The sequence below is a fragment of the Fistularia commersonii genome, chromosome 23, assembly GCF_037954325.1.
Source record: "Fistularia commersonii isolate RoL2024-O1a breed Wild chromosome 23, RoL_Fcom_v1.0, whole genome shotgun sequence".
NCBI classification, from domain to species: Eukaryota; Metazoa; Chordata; class Actinopteri; order Syngnathiformes; family Fistulariidae; genus Fistularia; species Fistularia commersonii.
This window is the reverse complement of record NC_141306.1, coordinates 10,237,214-10,261,465: the sequence shown is the minus strand read 5'-3', so window position 1 is coordinate 10,261,465 and position 24,252 is coordinate 10,237,214. Positions and strand designations below refer to the sequence as shown.

At 41.2% G+C, this 24,252-nt stretch overlaps 1 protein-coding gene across 3 annotated transcripts in view; it reads left to right on the top strand.

Moving 5' to 3' along the window:
* The window catches only part of usp43b (ubiquitin specific peptidase 43b), a 65,998-nt gene that overhangs the window by 16,440 nt on the left and 25,306 nt on the right, over positions 1 to 24,252 (top strand). For all 3 annotated transcript variants that reach the window (XM_086170438.1, XM_086170437.1, XM_086170436.1), the window contains exons 3-6: positions 9,849 to 9,955; positions 14,559 to 14,651; positions 23,155 to 23,290; positions 23,477 to 23,621. In XM_086170438.1, coding sequence (XP_086026564.1) covers positions 9,849 to 9,955; positions 14,559 to 14,651; positions 23,155 to 23,290; positions 23,477 to 23,621 — 481 coding nt within the window. The remainder of the gene's footprint in view (positions 1 to 9,848; positions 9,956 to 14,558; positions 14,652 to 23,154; positions 23,291 to 23,476; positions 23,622 to 24,252) is intronic.

Below are 24,252 nucleotides of genomic sequence, written 5' to 3'. Positions count from 1 at the left end.
TAAGGCTGTCTTTTATTGATTTTCTATATTTCTGCAACAAATAAACCCATAAAAAAGTTTCAAAAGAGAGCAGTATGTGTTTTGGTGCTGGAGAATGGATCAATGGGTATACATTGATTTCAATGTGAAACATTTTTTCACTTTGCAGACATTTTGGTTCGCAAACAGTCAAAGAACGAAATAAATTCATAAGCGGTTATGCTGTATAAACCAAATGAAAAAAAAAAGGCAAGTGTGATAATATACTGCTCAAAAAAATAAAGGGAACACTTGAACAACACAATGTAACTCCAAGTCAATCACACTTCTGTGAAATCATAGTGTCCACTCAGGAAGCAACACAGATTCATTTTGACTTGTTTTAAGGACATTACATCAAAGTTGGATCAGCCTGGAGTTTGTTTTTACACTTTAATTTTGAGTGTGATTCCTAATCAGACCTCCATGGGTTGATACAATTGATTTCCATTGATCATTTTTGTGTGATTTTGTTGTCAGCACGTTCAACTGTGTAAAGAGCAAAGTATTTCATAAGAATATTTCATTCATTTAGATCTAGGATGTGTTTTTTAAGTGTTCCCTTTATTTTTTTGAGCAGTGCATTATAATTCAGATGACTGAAGTCAGTTCCAATTGGAATGGTGAGGTTACAGGGAGTCGAGATGAATAAGGTGGAGGATTATAAGAACTTAAGGTCAACAGTCCAGAGCAACCGACAGCATGGAGAAGAGGTGAAGAAAGTGTGCAAAAAGGTTGGAGCAAGTGGAGAAAGGTTTCGGGTGTAATGTGCGATAAAGAATGAAAGGAGGAGATGGCGGCGAGATGAAGATCTTAGGTTTGCTTTGGGAGTGATGAGGATGGATAGGATCAGCACATGTTGACTGTTTTAGAGATGGAGTCAGACTGAGATGGTTTGGACGTTCACAGAGTTAGTTGGTGGGAGAGAAGAGGATGCAGAGAGGGTTAAATGGAAAGCGATGATTGGCTGTGGCAACCCCTGAAGGGAGCAGCTGAAAGTAACTGTTACGATTATGATATTTGACAAATTCTGTATTTTTGATATTACGTGCAGGGCTGCTGCGACAGACTGCCATCTTCCAGGACCGTTTGAAAAAAAAATTAATAAAAAATTTCCTTGTGGTTGTTCATTTTGCTATCTATTTTTTTTTTACTCTTGTTGTTCTCATTCCATTCTCATCCTGGATATTTTTATCCTTGTTGTCATTCTGCTGTCTGTTCCTATCCTTGTTATTGTCATCGTCCTTTAATTGTCTCTTCTATTTATATGTCTATTCATATTTATTGATTTTGTTATTGTTGCACTGCTGTGACAAACAAATTTCCCCTATGGGGAAAGATCATACCTTATCTTATCTTATCTTATCTTATCTTATCTTATCTTATCTTATCTTATCTTATCTTATCTTATCTAATCTTATCTTATCTTATCTTATCTTATCTTATCTTATCTTATCTTATCTTATCTTATCTTATCTTATCTTATCTTATGGGATTTTCCCATGCATGCTGAGTTCAGTACCGTCTATCAAACATTCTTTTTTTTTGTTCATGTTGGATCAGTCCTTGAAAAGCAGTCTTTGGACTTTATTACTTACTACATGCAGTATGAAGTTGTCCACCCGTCTCAGAACACCTTTTTATACAATATTTCAGTTTTCTCCATCGCCTTGTCTTTTGACAGGATTTCCTTCCACAATCACCAAAGCTGATTTTGATTCAGTACTCAAAATCATGCAAGCGTCCACCTATGAATCCATCGTCTCACATTTATGCGGGGGTTGGGTCGCAGCCTAAGCAGAGAGTCACAGACGTTGGGACGTGGCAGGCCCATCATTTGGCTCCTCTCCATGCAGAGGAGCGGCAGCTCGACTCTGAGTCCCTCCTGGACGGCCAAGCTTCTCACCCTATCTTCAGGGGACACCCTGCGGAGGAAACTTCGGCCACTCGAGTCCGTGATCTCTGTCCTATGACCTCATAGGACCATTGTGAGGGGGGGAATGTAGATCTAGTGGTAAATTGAGAGTCTCACTTTTCAGCTCAGCTCTTTTTACACCATTGCAGCCAGGTGCAGAGTCCACATCATTGCTTACATCTGCCTGCCAATCTTCCTGAACAAGACCCTGTTATATTTGAGTTGCTCCACTTGAAGCAGGATCTCATCCCCTTGAGGACCATGACCTTGGATTTGGAGGTGCTGATTCTCATCTCAGCTGCCTCACATTTTGGTGGGAACCCCTCCGGTGAGAGCTGGACATCGCGTTTGGATGAAGTCAATTGGATCACATCATCTGCAACAAGTAGAGATCCTGAGGCCAGTAAACCCAATCTCTCCCAGCTGAAAACTAATCCGACTTACTACCTGTAAAGCAGACTGGGCTCTGACACGTACTGTACAGGAAATGAGTAGCCTGTATTTGCTGGGTGTTGCCCATACTCCCGAGGCGGCCCCCATAGGACTCCCCATAGGGACACAGTTGAATGCCTTCTCCAAGTTTCTGAAGCACATGTCGACTGGTTGGGTGAACTGTCACGCATTCTCCACGACCTGCTAAAGGTGTAAAGCTGGTCCACTGTTCTGCGACCACGACAAAACCAAACTGCTCCCAAATCTCAAGTTCAACTGACAGACCTTCCTCCTCAAGGACCCCCAATAGCCCTTTACTGAGGAGGCTGACATGTACAGGTAATCAAGTTACCTGTAACATGTAAGAGCCATTCATAAACATTCTTCTCATGACTCCGAAATCATGGGAGAAATATTCATCAGAATAAAAATGTCTAATGCTGACATAATGCTTAAAAAATATTGTTTTGTATCCCTATGTCTAATTGGACTTTGTTTACCATTTTTGTCACCATGTTTTGAATATCAGGAGAAAACACCTGTGGAGGGATATAATTATCTTTCAAGCTCGTACCAAAGAATGTGCTGAGTCTTTTACTAGTTTTCTGGATTTTCTCACTTGTTAATTAGTTTGCTCATTAACGGGGTACGTAAGCCTTAGCGGCATGCTAATGAACCTGTGCTCTAATTACATTCTTAAACCCTATCCGGTGGCTCACTGCTATCATGACCCACGAGTCAGTCACATTTTCCTCCCTGCTGAATCTCTCTCACCCTTATTCGTTCCATACCAGCCGTTCTTCTTTTAGACCTGTGCTTTGAGGCACCCCTTCTGTATCCTATTTTTAGGACAGAGAAAAACAGGTTGAAGGACTTTTAACTCTGGCTATGCGCAGCTTTAACTCGTTCTTCAGACTGAAACCAGGTCACAAAAGCATCCCATTCCAGCTCTGTGGGAAAAGAGAGCAGAGCAGGAACTCAGTGGACATTAAGTATCTGCAGCAAAGCAATGTACAATCAACCATTGCATGGCTGCAGATACTGCAGATGCTTGGTTGATCGGCCCCTTCCTTCCGTATCCAGAAGGTAGGAATCATGGTAGCTGAGCCAAGTGATATTTGATATACGATGATATTTATACTGAAATCCTTACCGAAAAAGACAATTCATATTTCATTATATTTCTTATTCTTCCTCCTTTCTACTATTATCTATTACTGTTATGTTTTTTACGTGAAACTCTAGCACAACAATTTCCTTCGGGATTAATAAAGTTGTTCTCATCTCATCTCATCTCTCATCTCAAAAGCCAAACTCCTGCCCGTCGTCCGATCTGTGAACTTTGTCAAAACAAACCGATGTATCCCACAAGGGCTCGCATCAGACCAGCTAAATGTGTATCTTGAATCGACACCTCAGGAAGAAAAAGAGAAAAAGCAAAAAGTGTGACGAATTTTAAAAACAACCTGCCACACTTCCCATCGTCAAGATATCGCTGCCAATCAAACCCAGAGTCAACAGATCTCAGCACATACATTTTTTTTTCTCTCAGCACAGAAACTTCTCTGCTCGCTACCATGCACGCACCAGAAGACTGAGAGACAGCTTTTACCGTTGGGTTGTCTGGCGTCTGAACTTAACAAACTGTTCAAGACACTGCATTCACTTCATATTATCAAGCACACATTCTTTAGGACCATAATGTTTGAAATCCTCAATTTTAGCTCTGGACCTTACACATGTGTATTGGTTGAAACCCCGAGTTGCTCCCGATGCCCTGTTAAGCTGTGCCGCCATTAATGTAGCATACAGTATAGAGTATATACACATGTGATTTGGGATTTCTACCAGTTCGTAATTGATAGCCTTAATGGAAAATAGGCTCCAATGGTGCTGCCTCACAACAAAATAGGTTCCTGGTTCGATTCCGACAGATTGCCTTCCTATGCGGAGTCCCGCTGTCTGCGTGGGTTTCCTCCAGGTTCTTCTGTTTCTTCCCACAGTCCAAAAACACACAGGAGGTTCACTGGAGAAATGAATTTGTCCAGACATGTGAATGTGAGAGTGACTGGTTTTATGTCTCCATGTGATGTGTAAATGACAGGGTGAATGGTTGGATGTTTCTATATGTTGTGCGAATGAGGGAGTGAATGGTTGTACATTTATAAATGTGGCCCAAAACAATCCAGGGTGAACCCCACCCATCGTCCAATGACAGCTGGGATAAGATCCAACCCACCGATCCCAACTGTTGCGGGATAAGCGGTGTGAATAAATGAATGTGCGGTCCACGTAACTCGATGAAAGCAATGTAAAATCACACTCAGCCATCTGTGCTTTAGGAGGTAGAGCAGTTCAATCAGATATCTGGGAGCAGTTCTGGTGTGACCTGCTTTTGTTCTGCCCAGCATATGGCATCAAATCACACAGGAACTTTTTCAGAGGCAGAGCAATTGGTCTGCCTCTGACAAAAGTGATATTAAAGGGATAAAAGGACAAACATGCATTTTGCATGTAATATAGTCTGTGCCATGCACATTTAACAGTCATTATTTATGCTCTTTTTTCTACTTTGTTATTTTATAGCCAAAAGACAGACTATATATCATTGTGGTTCGTACAGCTGAGTCAACAGTGCTTTGAACCTTCTTGCAGAAGGTGCACATTTTCAAATTTCCCCCCCTCCTGCTTTTGCCTGAATGTGTATATAGCCCCCATTCCTTTGAGTATATACACTTTTAGCACTTAATCCATATAAATGCTCACCCACCGTGGTAATCCCTGTCCGTAAGGTCGGAAAACCTTCCGGCTTAGACATTATCGGGACTTTCAGAGTGGTACATGCACGAGTGGAGAAGCTTACCATTATTTATTAATGTTCAAATATCACCACAGTACTTGAACTCTTTTACTCACTCAGCTGCTCAATAACTCGATAGCATCTTTGTAGATGTAGAGTTTTAACACGTGCCCTGCAGCATTCACCCTCAGTTGAGATCCCCACAGGCGTCCCCATCAATCGCCTGTTGTGCTTTAAGCGTCAGCAGCGAAGGCCCATTTATGTGTGCGTTTGTACAGCTATTTTAAATTATTCATGCCGAAGCCGCTCAACCCCCGGTTGGGAAAGTCCACAAAGCAAAATATCAAAAATCTTTTGGTATTTAATTTCTTGGTTGACAACAGTGGTGAGGCTTTAGAGCAGAAAAAGCAGCAGTGCAAACATTGTGGAACACCGAGAACATCGAAACCATTCGCTTTCTTATTTACAAGTCTGGGAAATTTTGCATGTTTTTGGACTCTTGGATGACACTGGAGAACCTAGAGGAAAACCTATCAAACTAGGGACCTTGTTGGTTGGTTAGTGAGCAAGAGGGGCCAACCTTTGCAAATACAGAAATACAGAACAGAGGTCTTGCACATGGGTTTCTAGCCATGCAATTTGTTCTAGATATTTATATATGATTATTATTACTACCCACATCAGATACTTGTCCGACATCTATCTCCAGCTGCCAGCTGCACATTGATGAGCTTGTCATTTTTCGCTCTGGCTGACTCTTTTTGTTTTCTGGCCACCTTCAGCATCTCCGTGAACTCACATCGCCTCCTTCTGACGGTTGTGAGCTGTCGGCCAGCCCCCACTGCAAGCACAGCACTCATTTTGATGCGTCTACACCATTTATCGAAACCCACAAATCATTTGCAGGCACTGTAGGTGAGGGATTTTAGTTTGAATTTTCCCTCTTGCTACTCAGCCTCTTGGCAAACAGCGTCTCCAGCTATGAAGCAGAGTAAGGCCGTTTTCAGACAGAACATTACTTGATATCAGCACATTTAAATGATCATGGAGGGCAACTTTGGCATTTACTAATGTGACCCATTGGTAAATTAACAGGTGACTAGAAAATTGTCACAATTTATGTATGTCCTGTCAAAATTTCATTGCAATACAACTTGTAAACGAAAGGTGGCGAGATAAACATAAAGATATCCCCTCTAGCTACTTAAGCTACATTAGCTACAAGGAATTTAGATCTAGCTACATCAGTTGCGGTGCCTCATTTATCACGGGGGCTACTTTCCATCAAGTGGCTACCATATCTGTATTTTATTATTTATATACATTTTAGAGCTTTATGACCCTACCCACTCTTATTAACCTTTCCCATACTCTTATAAACACTTCCTATACTCTTAAACAAGTAGTGATTGCTCGCTGAGCCAGTCAGAGCCCGGGATACACGACACATACTCTGGTTGGTTGCCACTCTATTAGATGCTTATTTTGCCATCAAAATAATTGAAATAATAAATGTATAAAATTCAATTATACTGTGATATAAAATCACAGCAAAAGGTGAACCATGATATGGCGAGGGACTACTGTAGATGGAAGTGATGTCCTTCCTTAGCCTGAGCTGGTTACGTAATGACGAAAGCACATACAGGTATATGCAACCCCTCCTGGAACCCATAGGGAGTGCGGTGAAGTGCCTCATTTCCAAAGAAAAATTCTGAAGGGGCAGCATTGAGGGGCAGCGAGGTGCAGGAGGTAGAGGAATTGTCTTTGGAACCGAACGGATGTCATTTGACATATTTATCAATGTCAAACGTCTTGTCATTTTGAGTTGCAGTACCTTGACTATTACGCACCGACAAGTGCAGGCGCCTGACAGAAAGGGAAGGGTTAAAGCAACAGAATGGACAAACAATTGTTAAGGCTCTAATCGCTGCACTGCGGGGAAAGTATATCCACTGTTTTACTCTGCATACAACCATTCATTCCCCCCGCTTGACTGCCATCACTCAAACCCTTGGTCACCTGTCTCCTTCAGCTCTCAAAAAACTGTCCTGCACCATGTTTTTTTCCGGCAGTCCAGGTCTGCGTTTTTCTCACACTCACCAATGGAGAACTATTCTCGATATGCAGTCATGGTTCATTCCAAGCACATGGCCTAGCTATTTGAGTCTTCTTCTCATGCTGTCCTGGATGATGCTGTTACCCGCAGTCTTTTTACTACTGTATGTCATTTGTGATCTTGTTCAGCCAAAAGATCCTTTGCTTGTTGTGCAGCAACCCTCTGAACGTTTCTCTTTGCACCACTCCATCTTTCAGACCCCGTCCAGCAACATGGTCTTGACACCGTATCTGGTAGGGTTGGAGCTTTGGTATCACTGGTTGCTGAGTTAAGTGCTGCTTCTCGTCTGTCTCCCGTGCCAAATCTCACCAGTTGCTCATTACTCCAACGCCATTCCTCAATAATGGCCTCTTTCACTTGTCAGTGCTCGCCAGCACATCGCCTGGCCACCCTTCCCTACTGGCCTTTCCCTATCGGTGTATGCTAGCGACTCTCGCCTGGCCACCATCTAACCAGGCTTCCTTTGTCGGTGTATGCCAGCACCTCCCACCGAGCCGCCCATCCAAGCCAGGCTCCCGGACAAGCTTCAGATGTAGCAGTTGTGACAACAACACCACCCAGCACTAGCGGTTCACCTGAGTTCTCCCGACACCAAGACCCAGCAGTTCATATATAAGAGGTCAGAGTCATGCTGACATCGCAAGCCCAGCTGTACACATACTGTCAGCGTTCTCCCGACCCCGCAAACCACCAAGTAAATGTGCAATTTGACTAAGCTCAGTAATCTTGTTTTTTTGTCTTGTGTCTGCATGTGGGTTTGTCAGTTCCCGAACCGTAACAATGTCAAAGATGCATCTGTTCTAGTTACGGTCGTTTAGCACTCCCCAAAAAATGTTTCCCGAACAAGCAACAGTTGCAGCATATTTTAACCGCCACCATTGTCAAAACCCATACTTAACTTCCCGGCGGTCTGTTGACAGGACAGAGCTAAGCCTCGCCTCCTGCAAAAGTGATAAGCCCATGTGAGTGTGTGCTCTTCGGCCAGAATGTTGCTTCGTTATCTCGACGGAAAGAAATCTCTGGAATCCACAAACGGCTATGTGAAGTGGGGACAGAGAGGGCCTGAATTCTGGGCCCATGATACGTTTGTTTAGGGCCGGCAGACAACTGGGAGTCGTGCAAAAAACAGAGTAACTGGAGAGGGTGTGTGTTTGAACAGCGAAGGCCACCGCTGTGTAAAAGCACAGCTAAAACGATATGTGACGGAATACACTCAATAGTACACAACTCACTTATCGCGTTGGTATTTAAAAGATGTGTGTGAACAGATAAAATCAAACTGGGTGGGTGTGTGAACCATGCTGACCAGAGCTTAGTGGGAGGTGCAGTGGTTAGCGCCTCTTCCTCGCTGCAAGATGGTTCCTGGTTTGATTCCAACAGGGGGGGCTTTCTGTGCCGAGTCTCCATTTTCTCCCTCGAGTGTTTGACACTTCACAGATTTGTGGAGTTTGTTGAGTCCAGGAAAAAAAATGCAAAGAAAACATTGTTTAAGAAGATTTAGGATTTGAACAGGCTGCTGGCTGTAGCTTCCTGTTTACAGAAGACAAGACTAAGAGAGCTGGAATTGTTCAACGCCCTCAGAATTTTTCCTTCTCTGCATCTGTGACTTCATGTTTTTGACATTGCAAAAAAACCAAGACATATGCATACAGACTGAATTACCTGAATTTTATGTAGAACATTTCAAACAGTGTTTACATATGCCTATTACTCAGTAAATTTTTACTTTCTCAGCATGTAATAAATTCCTAATTCCCAACTTAAACAAAGTAAGACTATCCTTGGCATATAAAGAAAGTTATGGTAAAATGACTAATTTTGGGGAAAAAATGGTCATTAAAGCAGCTTACACAGATGTTTGTATGATGTTTGCAGATAACACTGTGATTTTTAGTGTGAACAGGGAGCAGGTAGAGGGAAATATAGCAAGGTGGACGTAGCTGTGGAAAGGAGAGGAATGACGGTTAGGCCCAGCAAGAGGCCACAGGGAGTGGAGATAAAAACGGTTGAGCAATAGAGTGTGGAGAAGAGGTGAAGAAACGTGTAAGAAAAGAAGAAGGAATAGAAGAAGATGAAGATATCATTAAGGACATTTTACATTTTTCGGTTTCTGCAGAATAAATAAAGCCAACACACCTGCTTCAAGAGTAAATTGGAATTTTACTTAGCCCCAATGAGAAGCCAGTTGTGATAACTTCATATCCTCTTGTTGGTGTTGGTTGTAAATCCACAGTGTGTATCTGCATGTGCATTTGTGTGATTTGTGCCACCGCACATTTGTTATCTGACCTTGTGAGTCGCTCTGCTATCACTGTGTTTTTTTATCTTCCTTGTTCTCTTTTATCTTCCTCCAAGGCCAACATTTTCTGTTCGGTAGGTGAGTAGATGAAAGAAGAAGAACTGGGTTTCCCAGGGAGTTGTATTTAGCTCAGGGCACTCCCCTTGATTTAAAATTCACCGAACTGCATGGGCTTACATAGATAAGTCCTAAATCCCGAGACAATATATGAAACTCTCTGCTGCTGTAAGCATTTCATTTACAGATGGTCTTCTATGTGCTGCAGGGGCCGGTTGGATCCGAGGAGCTGCTTTCTTCTGACCCGTCTCAGTCCCAGCAGCCAGCCGGAGTCCAGCCAACCTTTGTCCAGCAACATTTCCAGGCACAATACAAGTGAGTTTACATCTGTAACTCAAACAGCTGCTTAAAAGGTAGAATACAAGAAGTTGGTGATGATCAACAATACAGATTCTGTTAAAAATCGATTTGAATCTTGATACCATAATTCCCAGACTATTGAGTGCACCTGAATATAAACCGCACAGGCTAAAAAAAAATAAACAAATATATGTGTACATATATAGTGGTGTCCACATTGTAACATGAGATATTTACGAGAAAGATGTTACACAGAAACATTTTTTTTTACTTTAAATTGACTCCAAACCGGTAACCCCCCACAAATTCGTTCTGGAAATGATTTTTTCTGAACAGTGCCTGGAAAGCGGCTGATGAAAAAGATTAATAATAAATAACGGAAAAACGGAAAAGTCCATTACCCCTTCTCCAGCTGATCACTATCTTCATCTTTCTCCTGCATACTAAAACCATTAAAGTGTTCTTCGTCAGTGTTGGACTTCAACAGCCTCAGAATTTCGCGGTAATTTAAATGGTCCAATGTGACGAGGCTAAATGTTTTAGTGGCAGGAAGCTCGTTAGCACCAAAAAATCCATGAATTTGCTGCATCATTGTTGAAGCCGCAGTGTTCAAAGCGTGTGAAAAAAAAAAAAAAAGGATGAAATGAATGTATGTATGTATATGGTTGAGTGGTCACTTCTGACTTCCGAGCACTGGTGCTTCGGATCTTCGGTGACTGAATTGCACTTTTTGTAGGACGCTTTGGATAAAAGCGTCTGCCAAATGGCTGTAATGTAATGTAAATGTAATGTAAAAAAGTAGCATCTTATGGTCCGGAAATTACGGTAGTTCAGCCTTTTTCAATTGTTTAAGACCTTCCTATTCAAATAAACTGCGGCTTGTTGTAAAAGTCGTATATTATAAAATCCCGAAAGACTTTTACCCATTCTGAAACCTCAGACGGACCCTGACTCAATGTTGGCGACCTTCTTCCTTGACTGATTGGGAGAGACAGGCACAAATGATTTCATACTAATAATAACAATCATGCTAACAGTTAACACATGGAAATAGCTGAAATGATACAGTATTAGCGTTAATATTCATAAAAGAAGGATGGTTGCCCATAAAGACCACAACAGTAGATCAACCAACGACCCTTGGGAATATACAAAATAAGAGCAAGAGCCCTGCATTAGCGCCCTGAATCCAACGTGAAGCACTTTGATAGCACTTCGGTATATAAGTGGAGACGTTTGGGCATTCAAATGGGTTGCAAATCGCAGAAACATATATATGCTGTCAATCTCTGGAACTCTACCGGAAGGGATGAAAAGAAAAATCCTCCTTGACATATTCCTCCATTTGGTTTGTTGATGGCATTGGTGTATAGCGGTCTTAATGAGCTCATCACTTGGGGTGAGGCGCGTCAGTTAAAGAGGCTCCGAAAACTTTAACCTTAAAAACGATCACTTTTAAGTCATTTAGTTAATCACCTTTTTGGATACACTGGTATTTTCCTCCCAGGTATTCTTTTCTGCCATGTTTGAGGTACCTTTAAAAAAGATAATGTACGTCATCTTGGAAATTCATGTGAGGTGTTACAGCAGCTCGTTTTGTGTTCTTGTGAAAAACATTTGACGTTATTTTAGCTTCAGCTGTGTTTTCAGTTTGTTCCATAACCTTGATAAATCTGAAACCCCGCGCAGCAAGAAGTGACATGACCGATTGTTCTTCAATTCACCACCGTCATCTTAAATATCACAAGGATCGCATAGTTTCTGCCAAGTGTCACCTGATCTACTTGTAATGAGAAATCGGTGTCTGTGTATATTCTGAACCTTAATAACATACACCTTAATGTTGGTGTAAAGAATAGCTGTCTTGTGTGCTGGAGAAGTGGACTTACCAATATTGAAGTTAAAGATAAGTATATAAAAGATTGACATCTACATCACTCATGCTGCTGTCAATCATTTTTCAGTGCATCCAGTTTGCACTAAATGTGTACTTTGAAAGTGTTCTCTCCAGACTGTGGACGATTTCTTGCTCGGATGTCAAATAAGATCCTCCGTCTGCCAGTCTCTCAGAAACCTGGCACTTCTGCGCGACTGCAAGGGATACATATGTCAGTGTCCAAAATGTTCCATCGCTTCCCTCATCGGCAAATTCTTGAGCTGCGACTCCCTGGTGTCAACAGGCGTAGGAGGCAAATGTTCATCTCAAAATCTCAAAAACCAAAATCAGCTTGCGATTAATTTATTATTAAATCACTAAAGTTATTATCAGTGACCAAAAGGGTTAAAACACTGTCAGAGCCAGCAAACAAGGTTAATGATGCTAACTTATGGTGTCTGTCAGAACACGCTGTAGTGGAACATCTCATTATGGCATAAATCAAGGCGGCGCTGGTATCCTTTACCGGGATCGGGTCAAATCGGAATTAGGTCATACATCATTTTTAACAAGACAGCTATATTTTTCATTTGGCCAACGTGGTGCCATTACAGTGGGATAGAAGATTTTACATTGGTTGCATCAGTCAGATTATGTTATCATAAACTCCCATTTTATTGAAGGTCAGTGGTACTTTCCTATTCAGTTGGTAATATAGAGAAATATATATTACACCTGTCAAACAGTTAGTTTTAATCAGATGAATCATATGGACACTGTCGATTCATTTAGAATAATCATGATTAATACCTGTTCATTATTCATTGCGTTTAAATTTCTAGCAGAGGGCAACATATATACACTTAACATGTGTTATATTGAAACTCAAGGACTGTTATGATTACAAAAGAAATGTAACACATAAATGATAAATATTAAAATAATAACTTTAATATAGAGAAATATATATTACACCTGTCAAACAGTTAGTTTAAATCAGATGAATCATATGGACACTGTTGATTAATTAATAATAATTGTGATTAAAACCTGTTCATTATTCATTGTGTTTCATTGTGGCCTCTCGATGGGATGTACTCTAACATCCCATCGAGAGGCCATTTTGTTATTTAGAGTCATCTGTCTTGATCAGATGGGTGGGAATGGAGTTGAGGGGGTGGTTATTGTTCGCTGTTCATCCGTCCTTTTCATTAAGATTTTTAATCAAATATATCATGCAAATGACTTAGTTGATTAATTGATTCATTGACTGATTAATTTCAGCAGACCTAATAAATACATACACCCACACACATTCACTACCCAGTGAGGGTGCGGTACTGTAAGGCGTCGGGCCAGGAGCCTCTGTCGCATGGCTGCGTCATGAATTTCGGATACTTTTCAACCTTTGCACGCTTATTCCATTAGCACGTCACCAGAATATCTCTCCCTCTTCTTCTGCTTTTATCTGCGTAAGTGTTTTATAGCAGCTCCGAGCACATACATGTTTAAGTGGGGCCACAGTGTGATTTGTATGCACGAATCGCGTTCACCCCCTCACTGTTTCCGGGCAAGAATAAGACATCTGTAGCTCGGCAATTCTGCTTAGCCAAGAGGCAGCACTCCAGTAAGTGTCAGCTGGGCTTGTTTGAATAGAGCTTTATTCAGTCCCTCTCTCAACCTATCGGGTGCCTGGAAGACATTTGAGGATTTGCTGCTTTGTTATTGATGGAAAAGTTCAATGATGTTTCAAAATAGCACCAGGCTGAATTTCAGTTGCACCACAATAGTTCATCAAAATATTGTCACGCCAATCATTGCATTCATAGAACAGCAAGCAGAAATTTTAAGTCCGGAATTATTTTAAAAGTAGCTTATTTTACTTGCATGCACAGTAGTGAAGAGAGGGGAACAGGGAAAATGCTGAATGGCTGCAGAAAACTCGGGGAACGAGGCAGATGTAATGAGGCTAATGCGGCACAGGGGCCACTTGCGTGAAGAAAAGTCACCATAAACACAGTATCTTCCAAAGGTCTCGTTCGACAAAGTAAAACAACTGCAGCCCCCTGAGCTGGAATAAGATATGTCCTGACAAAAAACAAAAAAAAGGACCATCAAGAGCCCGTACAATCTGGTGGTGGCAGTGCAAGTTACAAAACACTATAGAGCTGCAGCAAAGGAATTTTTACAAAGGGAAAATATAGATTGGAGTTTCTGTTTTGTTGGTTGGTCGGTCAGTTGGTTGGTTTGCTGGATCGATAACAGCAAATGTACAATGTTCATGTCATTCGAGCGGTAACTTCCAGCGACCGTTTTTTTTTAAACTGCTGTCAACTGTTTGAGTCATTCTTCAGACTGCTATTTCCTTCGAATCAATTTTTTCCAAGTAACTGAAAGAAATGAAAGGAAATTAATGGTAAACTGAAGAAATGAAATGAGAAGCAGATGTTGTTCATTTTTCATTTTATGCAACAGAATAAATTCACCTTACTGCCATTAATACCATGGATCCAGAGGGCTTCTTCAATTTCCTACCCCACTCCCACAGACCCTTGTTCTCATTCTACCCGGTTACATCTTTACCATTTTTCCCATTAAAGGAGAGTAACCTGTACAACCCGCCTCTTATTTCTGTCCCTGTGACAAAATGAAGCCATCGAGAAGGGTGACGGCAAGGGTTTCTTTTCAAGTCAAATGGCAGCTTTTCCAGCTGAATGTAACGGTGCCCTCCGCTCTCCGCAGATCTTCACTGACCTGCCCTCATTGTCTGAAACAGAGCAACACCTTTGACCCGTTCCTCTGCATCTCACTTCCCATCCCTTTGCGTCAGACCAGGTGAGTACCTCAGACAACTTCCAAATTCCAAGTACCACCAGATTTTACCTATTTTCTTGGATCACATACAATGTAGACCTCTCTCAGGGGCCTCATGACTTTTCCCATGGCAACACCAGGAGGTTGTACTCATTCATTCAACTATTATGTATACAGGAATTAAGTTTGCTGGGGCACTGGAGCCTATCCCAGCAATTGGGCGAGAGAGGGGTTCATCCTGGTCCAGTTGATCAGAGACAAACAACGATTCTCTCTTTCATTCCCTTAGCATCACATGCGACAAATTAGACCATAGGTGTCAAACTCTGGCCCGCAGGCCACTTTCGGCCCGCATTGTAATTTTTTTTTGCCTGCAAAGCCATATCAAATAATATGTGCTGGCTCGCCAGTATCATGGCCTACAGTGCATGTACTGCTAATACCACAAAACCCAGAATGCTCTGCTGGTGTTTTAGCCCAAAAGTCACAACAGGACCCATAAACGTCTTCTCTGTTGACAGTAATCATAGCATTGTGTGCTAATATTGGTAACGTACTAGCTTTCTGAAATACAGCAAAATGAAAGGCAGATGACCAGAGTAGATCAGTGTGTAGCAAACTGAGCTATAATTAATGTTTTCTTGATGCATTATTATCATTATCATTATTATTATTATTATTATTATTATTATTATTATTATTATTATTTCATTTTTACATTTATTATCAGCCTGTGGTAAAAGGTTAAAATTCAACTCAGAAGATTGAAAATAAAAAGAAGCACACGATGTTAATGTAATTTTTATTTAAATAATAAATGCCATTGATGTGTTTTTTTAATTTGAATTTCAATTTTAATATTAAGTTATATATTACCTGGTCTTAAGATTTTTCTTGTTCCATATACAGTTTTTAAGCACTACTTGTTTGGGTGAAGAGGGTCACAGTTACATCTGGAGGAAGATTTTCTTCAATAAATATCAATGTGTGCAAGTGACTTTGTCCCAGTTTTGAATTTTGGCCCACTCTGTATTTGAGTTTTACATCCCTGCATTAGACATTCCTCTCTCATCATTTTGCGACAAACCTAGAGCAACATGTCTACACTAACATCTGTATCCATTTCTAAACCTAACCTTAGTAAAAGCGGATTTTGTATTGTCCACATCTTTCTTTTGTAAACGAGAAATCACGTTCCTCCGCTGGCGCTGCACCCGAAAGTGTTTCTCCAGGTTTTTCGAAAAATAACGAGAAAGTGGTGCCTAATGCTAACTTTCTCGCTGGGCTAACTTTCACCATTTGTCGCTTAATGGCATGTAAGATATTGAAATATAAATTTAAATATAAATATGATAAATATAATTTTGAATATAAATAAAAAATGAATATAATTCATTTATTTAATTTATAAATATAAATATTTAAATATAAATATTAAAGCTTGGTATAAATGTTACACCCCATCTAGCAAAAAATTTCAAGGCCTACACATTTTACCAGAGCATGAGTCAAAGATATACCTACGGAGTGAGAAGTGCAAATGGTGTTCGTATAAATAGAAAGCAAATTTATAAAGACTTCTAGACTTCTAGACAGAGACATGATGTTCCATATGAGACACACAATATGCAGTGCAAGAACATGGTATCCCGTATTAGCAGCATATTCAATTTTAAGTCTGGCAATCTGATGACCTGGGGGGGAGAGTGGGAAGAACATGGCTCGGGACAAGCAGCGCTCTGGATATTTATGTCGGTTAGTTTTTTAAAGAAGTTAAAGAACAGACTATCATGGAGCACATAGCTTCCGATGCTAGAATGGAAGTAGATAAAATAAAAAAAAAAATCATCTCCCTACAATTCCAATTGAGCAGCACGGTGGCGCGGATGTTAGCTCTTCACTTAGAGGGTTTTCGGTTTAATTTTGGCCTTTCTGTACCCCGGTGTCTGTGAGGGTTTCTCTCCTGGTTCTCCAGCTTCCTTCCACAGTTCAAAAACATGCAGGCGGTCCAGACATGTCAGTGACAGAGTGAATGGTTGTATTTCTTATTCCATGTGAATGAGTGAATGTTTGTATGTCTCTACATGTGGCCTCGTGATCGACTGGCGACCATTCCAGGTTGAACTCCGTCTCTTGCCCAATGACAGCTCGGATAGACGCCAGCCTCTCTGCAATCCTACGTGCAGGAGAAGCAGGATAATCAATTAGTCAATCCAATTTTTAACAAGATAACCTGATGCCGCTTTAAGAAACAGTTGATATTAGGTATAATTTTGGAACAAATATATATTATTTTGGTAGAGTCATCCTAAACCTTCATTTTCACTGTTAAATTTTAATATGGAAAATTGACTTTCTGAATACTGTTTCTCTTCTTTTTCAAGACGATTGAATTACTTTGGGAAGTTCCAGATATTTAAGCTGTTAGATGGGGTCATATGAAAAAGTGTGTATTGAAGAAATAAGAGAGAGGTTAATGACTCCCAATTAAACCATCAATCAGACTATCTGTCCTACTCCTACCACTCAATGGGTCAAGAGCTCACATGCTTCCTTGGGGTCAACGACACCTCATAGGACTGAAGTAACTAAAAGTTTTTTTCACAGTTTGACCTACTGGAGTCTCTTCCATATTAGATATAAAGTATCTTTAAGATCCAACTTTTGAAAGAAGTCACCCTGTCCTGTTTGTGTACCAAGACACAATTTTAACTTCCCCCCATTGGTTGACCTGATATTTGGTCTTTTTTCCACCAATCACTCCAGGGTGTGATTGGCCGAGGGATGACATATATAAATGAGGTAAAGATGTGCACAATTTGGGATGTTGACTAAACGAGTGTTATAACAGTTTAAATGGGGATTACATGTGGTGTTATCTTGTTATGACATGCCATGTTGCAATGGTGTTGTCCGATGTTTTCTTCGTGTCAAAGTCATGAGTGAAGTAGTTAAACAGGCTTCAGCCGTTGTCCTGTTGTTTGCTATTTTTCTAAATAAAACACTGACCACTGACGATACTCCAACCTCATCATATTCACCCATTTCACAAAGCAAAAGAGAAAATTCATAGATAGGGAATTACATGAGTTTCTAGTATGTGCAATGAAATACATGTCATACTTAGAAATTCTGGATATCGAGTCACAATCCAATTTATTACAATATATTTACAAAATGCAGCTGCTGTTTGCAAAGCAATACTGAAACACTTGGGTTTTGATCTCATTAGCGGTTCATATGGGTTTAACCAATATCCCCTCTTATTTGGAGATTGGTTTTTAAATGCATTTTTCTGACAATTTCTGGCAAAACGGGAGATTTCAGCCATCCTTTGTTTTTACCTCACAATGTAAGGGGATAATAATTACTCTGAAGGGATAACAAGAAGAAAGAAAAGAGTTTTATATTTGCATATTTTCTGTGTGTGTGTGCAGGGGTGAGCTCAAAGATTGAGCCTGTGTAAAGATCAGCTGCAACCAGAAACTCCAGCACACTGCGGTCTGGTCGGGATATCATGTATTCTCTGTCTGTTGGGTTACTGCATTCGTGTTTTGGAGCTGCTGAAGTCACATACATTTGGAGCTGGAAAAGACAGGCAAAAATTAACGTGTCAAGGTTGTAAGTGATTTCCTGTTAAATACCACAGTATTTGCTGATAAAAATCCGTATTCTAGACCAGAGGTGGGCAATCTGCGGCCCATGGGCCACATCCAGCCCGCTGGTCTTTTTAATCCGGCCTGCCAAAGATCGGTACAGAACTCATACTTGATGTGAATTAATGAATGATTGGATCAATGAATGTGGGATCTCAAACAGGAGATTATTTCACTTTTGGAGCTACTTGAGAATTTTCCTGAGCTGAATGACACAGATCGGGTTTGTGATTTAGCCCGCTGATTTTCAACCATAGTGCCGCGAGATCGTTGAGCGTCACGTCTGTGACGCGATGACGTAGAGGTCAATGTTAGAGTTAGTGCTGCGCGACAGTGGCAGTGGTGAGTGACAGTGATGGAGATGAACAAAAGGAAAAAGAAAAGACGGTGAGCTTGAGGCAATACGGCAAAAGCTATCTTTCATTTGGATTCACTTTCACCGGGGATACAAATCCACCGACTCCGCCGTTCTTGGTGTGTGGTGAGAAGCTATCCAATAGCGCCGCGGTGCCAAGCAAGCTAAAACACCATCTCCAAACCAAACACCCTTCCGTTCAAAACAGACCATGGACTATTTTGTACCCTTACATACAAACAATGAGAAACGGGCAATTTTTGGGAGAAAATCCACAAAGGTAAATGAGAGAGCCCTCAAAGCTAGCTACCTTGTTGCTGAACTCGTAGTTAAATCAAAAAAGTCCCACACTGTGGCAGAAACATTAATACTGCCAGCTTGTAAAGCTTGAGCAAGAGCTTCGTGTCTGTCTCTCTGCCATTACTGCCAGGATATTCATCGTGTGTTCATCGAAACAGCCCCATGTTTCACACTGAGTATAAATACAATAAACTTATATTATTAACTATATGCATTATATGTACTGTATTAGAGTGTCATTTTGTGTCATTTTGGTTGGTGTTGTGCCCCAGGATTTTGTTGATGTAAAAAATGTGCCGCTACTCAAAAAAGGTTGAAAGTAGCCTTTACTGTGAACATACACACATGAATGAGTTAGACATGAAGCTCCAAGGGAAAACTGAGAGCCTTCAAAACCAAGCTGGTTTTATTTTCAAAGCAATCGTCAGATGAGTCTGATATATATTGTTTGCAAATGCGTTTTTTTTTTTTTTTTTTTTTTTTTTTTACATGTATTGTATCTTGTGGTGACCGGGCCCGTCTGTCAAATTTTAAAAGTTAGTGCGGCCCCTGAGCCAAAAAGTTTGCCCACCCCTGCTCTAGACAGAAGATGTGCCTGGGACAGGAAGAAACCTACTCTCAAAACCGGTCATTTCGGTGAACAATGTAACTCACTTGCTTAATTTGTTTGTCAGTATTTGAAAAAATACAATTAGGATAAAATAAAGATCATTCAAGATTTGTTTACTTTTACCATCTAAATGGAACTCGAGTGAAACGGCTCCACCGGGAGGTTATTAGTAGTTTCAGATACTCACTATTGTTAAACTAGGACATGCTGATAAATCCTTGTTCATGAATATTAAAGTGGTTTCCAATTAAAATAGAACTGTTTTACTAATCCTTGAGTTTCTCTACTTTTGCATATTTTTTACCATATCTTAGCTAACGAAACAAAAAATGATATTTATGCCTGTGTGCTGAATTTTTAGGAAGCTGAGACACAAGGTTACAAACAAGCAGTCTTTTTTATATCACCATATTGGTAGGTGGAGTTCTCCACCATCATATAATAAAAGTAAACACTCAATTTTTGCGCCATATAAGACCATCTCCCATGGAACAACACGCTTTGTGACTGGTACTAAAGAATCAGCTTTGCCAGACAAGTTTGTTGACTCTTGCAAGGAGTTTGGCTCGGCTTTACTGACGGGAAGGTGAGCAAAGGCAGGTAAAAAGATTGTAAAGTGGTTGGGAGGTACAGAAAAGAGATAAATAAACATATAACTGTACTGCACCCAGTTTTCTTTGCCAGAGGAACATGTACTGTATGCAAGGTATGCCAGAGGTATGCCTTTAGGAGAGTGATGGTTTGTGGGAAAAAGCTGTTCCTGAGCTGGTGTACAGTAATCTGTACCTCCTACCAGAGTGGGAGAAGGGAGGTTACGTTGTGTCCCAGGGTGTGCTGGGTCAGCGGTGATGTCTACTGACCGCAGATGAGTGTACCGGTAGGTCCTTATTAGAGGGCAGTTTTGTGCCCATGATTCTTCCCGCAGTTCTGGTTGTCCCATCCAGTCTGTTCCCGTCCAGTTTGCTAGCCATACCCAACCAGACCGGGTGTAAAGAGCAGACTGGACCACTGTCCTGTTGAACAGGATCTGCAGCTGCTGACACAGGTTTAACTTCCTGTGCTGGACAGAAAGTTTATCCTCCGTTGGAGCCTTTTTGGTCGCATCATCTATCGTTGCATGACCACTGTAGGTCCTCGGAGGTGGTGAATCCAAGACACCCGCAGGTCACCTGTGGCTCTGGTGCTGTTCAGTATGGTGATGCGACAGTTGTTGTGGGGGCAACGTCTCATCTGCATGCAGAATCGTCACCGTCACCGATGGGGCCCATGACTGATGTGTTTGCCTGCGAGCTTGTGGAGTTTGACAGATGGATCCCTTGAAGTGCAATCTTTGGTGTGGGGGGGTGGAAGAGCAGTTGGGAGAGCTCACACCCCTGGGGTGTTGCCAATGCATCGGTTGTCTTGGTTGCACAGGACACAACTACACACCTCATTACTTAACTGAGTACTACTTACTTAACTGGCCCTGCCCCTTTGTAATCTTAAAGTAAGTTTGTGACAAAGAAATTGACATGAAATCGCAACTAAACACACTCTTCTTCCTCTTACTCTCCTTCTCCTTTCTTCTGTTCCCTTCAAGGGTCACCACAGCGACACATCTGCCTCCATCCAAACCTATTCTTTGCGTTCACATCTTTCACAATGTATTGTTCTTTCCGTTAATAAAAAGTAGTCTTAAGCTTTCTATAACTTCTTCTTTTGCGTCAGGCTGTTCCATTTATAGGTCACCACAACAACCATCTTCCTCCATCTAACCCTCTTCTCTCCCACTTACTAACCTCATGTCCTCTTCATCCATAAATCTCCACTCTGGTCTTCCTCTAAACCTGGCAGTACCAGTTATTCTTAATTCTAAGAGCAACTTTTATTTATCCTGAAGGAAATTGTTGTGCCAGAGTTACAAGAAGAACATAACAATGATACATAATAGTGGAAAATTGTATAAACAGTAAAAAAGAAAAAGCGGGGAGAGTAAGAAATACAAATAAACTATAAAGTGTCTTAAGTAACAAGTGAAGACTATAAAGTGTCTTAAGGTCTTAAGTACCAAGTGAAAGATAACACAAGAGTATGAAAATAATATTGTACATGTAGCTGTTATGAAATGAAATATTGCACAGTTATGAACATATATACAGATAAACTATTACAATTTACAGTAAGTGGGTGAGATTTTTTTTTTTTCTTTTTTTAAGGTTTAAGATTTTGAGATTCCCTGCGGCTGAAGGGAGAGGAATTAAAAAGTCTGTTAGCCTCAGGTAGGAAAGACCTCCTGTGGCGTTCAGTGGAGCTCCTCGGTGGTATCAGTCTACTGCTGAAAGAGCTCTGACAGGACGTCTGTGTGGCATGCAGGGGGTGATGACCATTGTCCATGATGCTGAGGAGCTTCCTCTGCGTCCTCCACTCCATCTTCCTCGCTCCCAAAGAGAACTTCAACATCTTTCATCGCCACTGTCTCCAGCTCTGGCTCCTGTCTTCTCAGTGTCTCGAAACCCAACAGCATGGCTGCTGTCACTTTTGCCTTCTCCACCTTTCCTTTAATCGTAGCAATTAAACACAGTATTTTCAGTATTCCAATTTTTGATGCATTCTTACCATTCTTTTTGCCGTCTGTCTGTTTATTTACATAGAAAATAGGTAAATAAACAAATAGTCTGAACCCCCATGAATATAGTCATACATAGACTTTGGCTTCAACATCGAACCAATTTCCAAAAGCAAAACAAAAAAATAAACAGCCCAGTTTGGAGGTTAAAATGAAAATCAGTTTGTTGCATCTATAGCAGTTTGGGGTCCCGTGTTCCACAAATATGAAGATTTCACAATTCTAATATTGCCTACAGTACAAGATGCGTGCTACGTTTTCCTTGCTTAATATGGCTATTGCGTCTATGTGCAAATACTTATCATCATAACTAGTTTACACATTTTCTAATTATTTGTTGCAGGCTCCAGGGTGTAAGAGCCTGCACCATCCCGCTGCACCATAGAGTTACCATGAAGGCTCATTTAAGCTCACATTACAACACGTTAATAGGTTTTAGACGTCACCAAATGTCACTTTGCACAAACTTCCCGTGTGTTTCACATTGCCATGGTTGTCACACTATGCATCCACTAGAGAGCAGTGCAGAATTCAAGTGCCATTTCAAACAACAAGCATGGTGGCGGCTTAGGAGCTGGTGATAATACAGACAAAAAGAAATTATAGATATAACCGTGCCATGTTGTCTTCTTCTCTGTTCAATTTTGAAGGTCGCACTTGAGCAACACTGCCCCCAGTGAAGTGCGGTGGTACCGCTGTGTTCTCCTGCAAGCTCCCCGAAAACGTACAAATCTTGAGTGGCCATATGCCGTGCCGCTCATGGCAGTGCTGCCTCCGGAAACTCAAGTGCTCCACTCCCCTTAAAAATTGCAACAGATTTTTATAACTTCGCGATCATAAAATGAATTCCGAATAATTAATTATTAACAGAGAAATCTTTTTATTTATGGAGGATTTTTCACCCTTCCCAGCTGAAGAGGGGTTTGTGGTAACAAAAATGGCACAGAAAGTACAACCCGAAAATGTTTCTAATGCTTTGTTTTTCTTGGCCCCGGCAGGCCGCTGTTTGTGACTCTGGTGTTCAACACCAAAGGGCAGAGATACTTGCGTATTGGGCTGGCTGTGCCACTTTTTGGCTCCGTTGCCTGCTTGAGGAGGATAGTGGCCAATGAGGGGAAAATTTCACCAGATCAGGTACCAGTATATACCCCACCTGCATGCTATTTCCTTGGATTTAATCATCAAGTTCATATAGATTAAACCGCATCTGAGATCATGGGGGGGGGGATAATACGCAGCTGAGGGTTCAAAGTTCACATGGCAAGGGGTTTGGGTTGCAGGAAATACAGGAAACTAATGGGTGTCTGTGTTCATCTCCAGGTGATCCTGACAGAGATCTACTCCACAGGGTTCCAGCGGTCATTCTTCGATGAAGAGGATCTAATGTGCATAGCTGAGAATGACGTTATCTACGCTTTCCAGGCTCCGCCTCTTTACATCAGAGGGGGCTCTGCGCGGCTCTCAGGTAGCTGCATTGTTGCCCGGCGGATCCTTTTTTTTTTTTTTTTTTTTTTTTTTTATGAAATGAGGAATGACTGGTGGGTCACTCAGGAGAAAACATCTGTGATTCACCGCTGCCTCCAAAACATGGCTAATGTCAAAGCTCTGATGGTTGGCATGTTGGGGCCTGATCCATTCTGAGAAGGTGACGCCTTTTATTGTTTAATGTGCAGTTTATTGGCCTTCTATACTCATTGTGTCCATATGCAGAGACTCCGCAAACCCAGTGGCTCAGCTCTTTGGAGGGATCTTCATCATAGATGAAAGAAATACCTTTACTGTCACATTCAGTTTACGTAGAGCACAACATCAGCAACATTTGACTACTGCTTTTAAACCATCATGGATAAACCATGAGCAAAAGGCACCTAGGGGTTCAATAACACTCTCTAAGAATCAAACTGGGAACCAAAACCTCTGCTCTGCCAGGGCTGTGAATGAAAGAGTGAATTGTTGTATACCTCTTTATGATTGTATGTTTCTATGATGTGAGATATAGAGAATGAATGGTTTTATGTCTCTATATAATGTTTGAATGAGAGAGTGAATGGCTGCATGTCTCTGTATGTGGCCCGGAGTTTGACTTGCAACCAGCA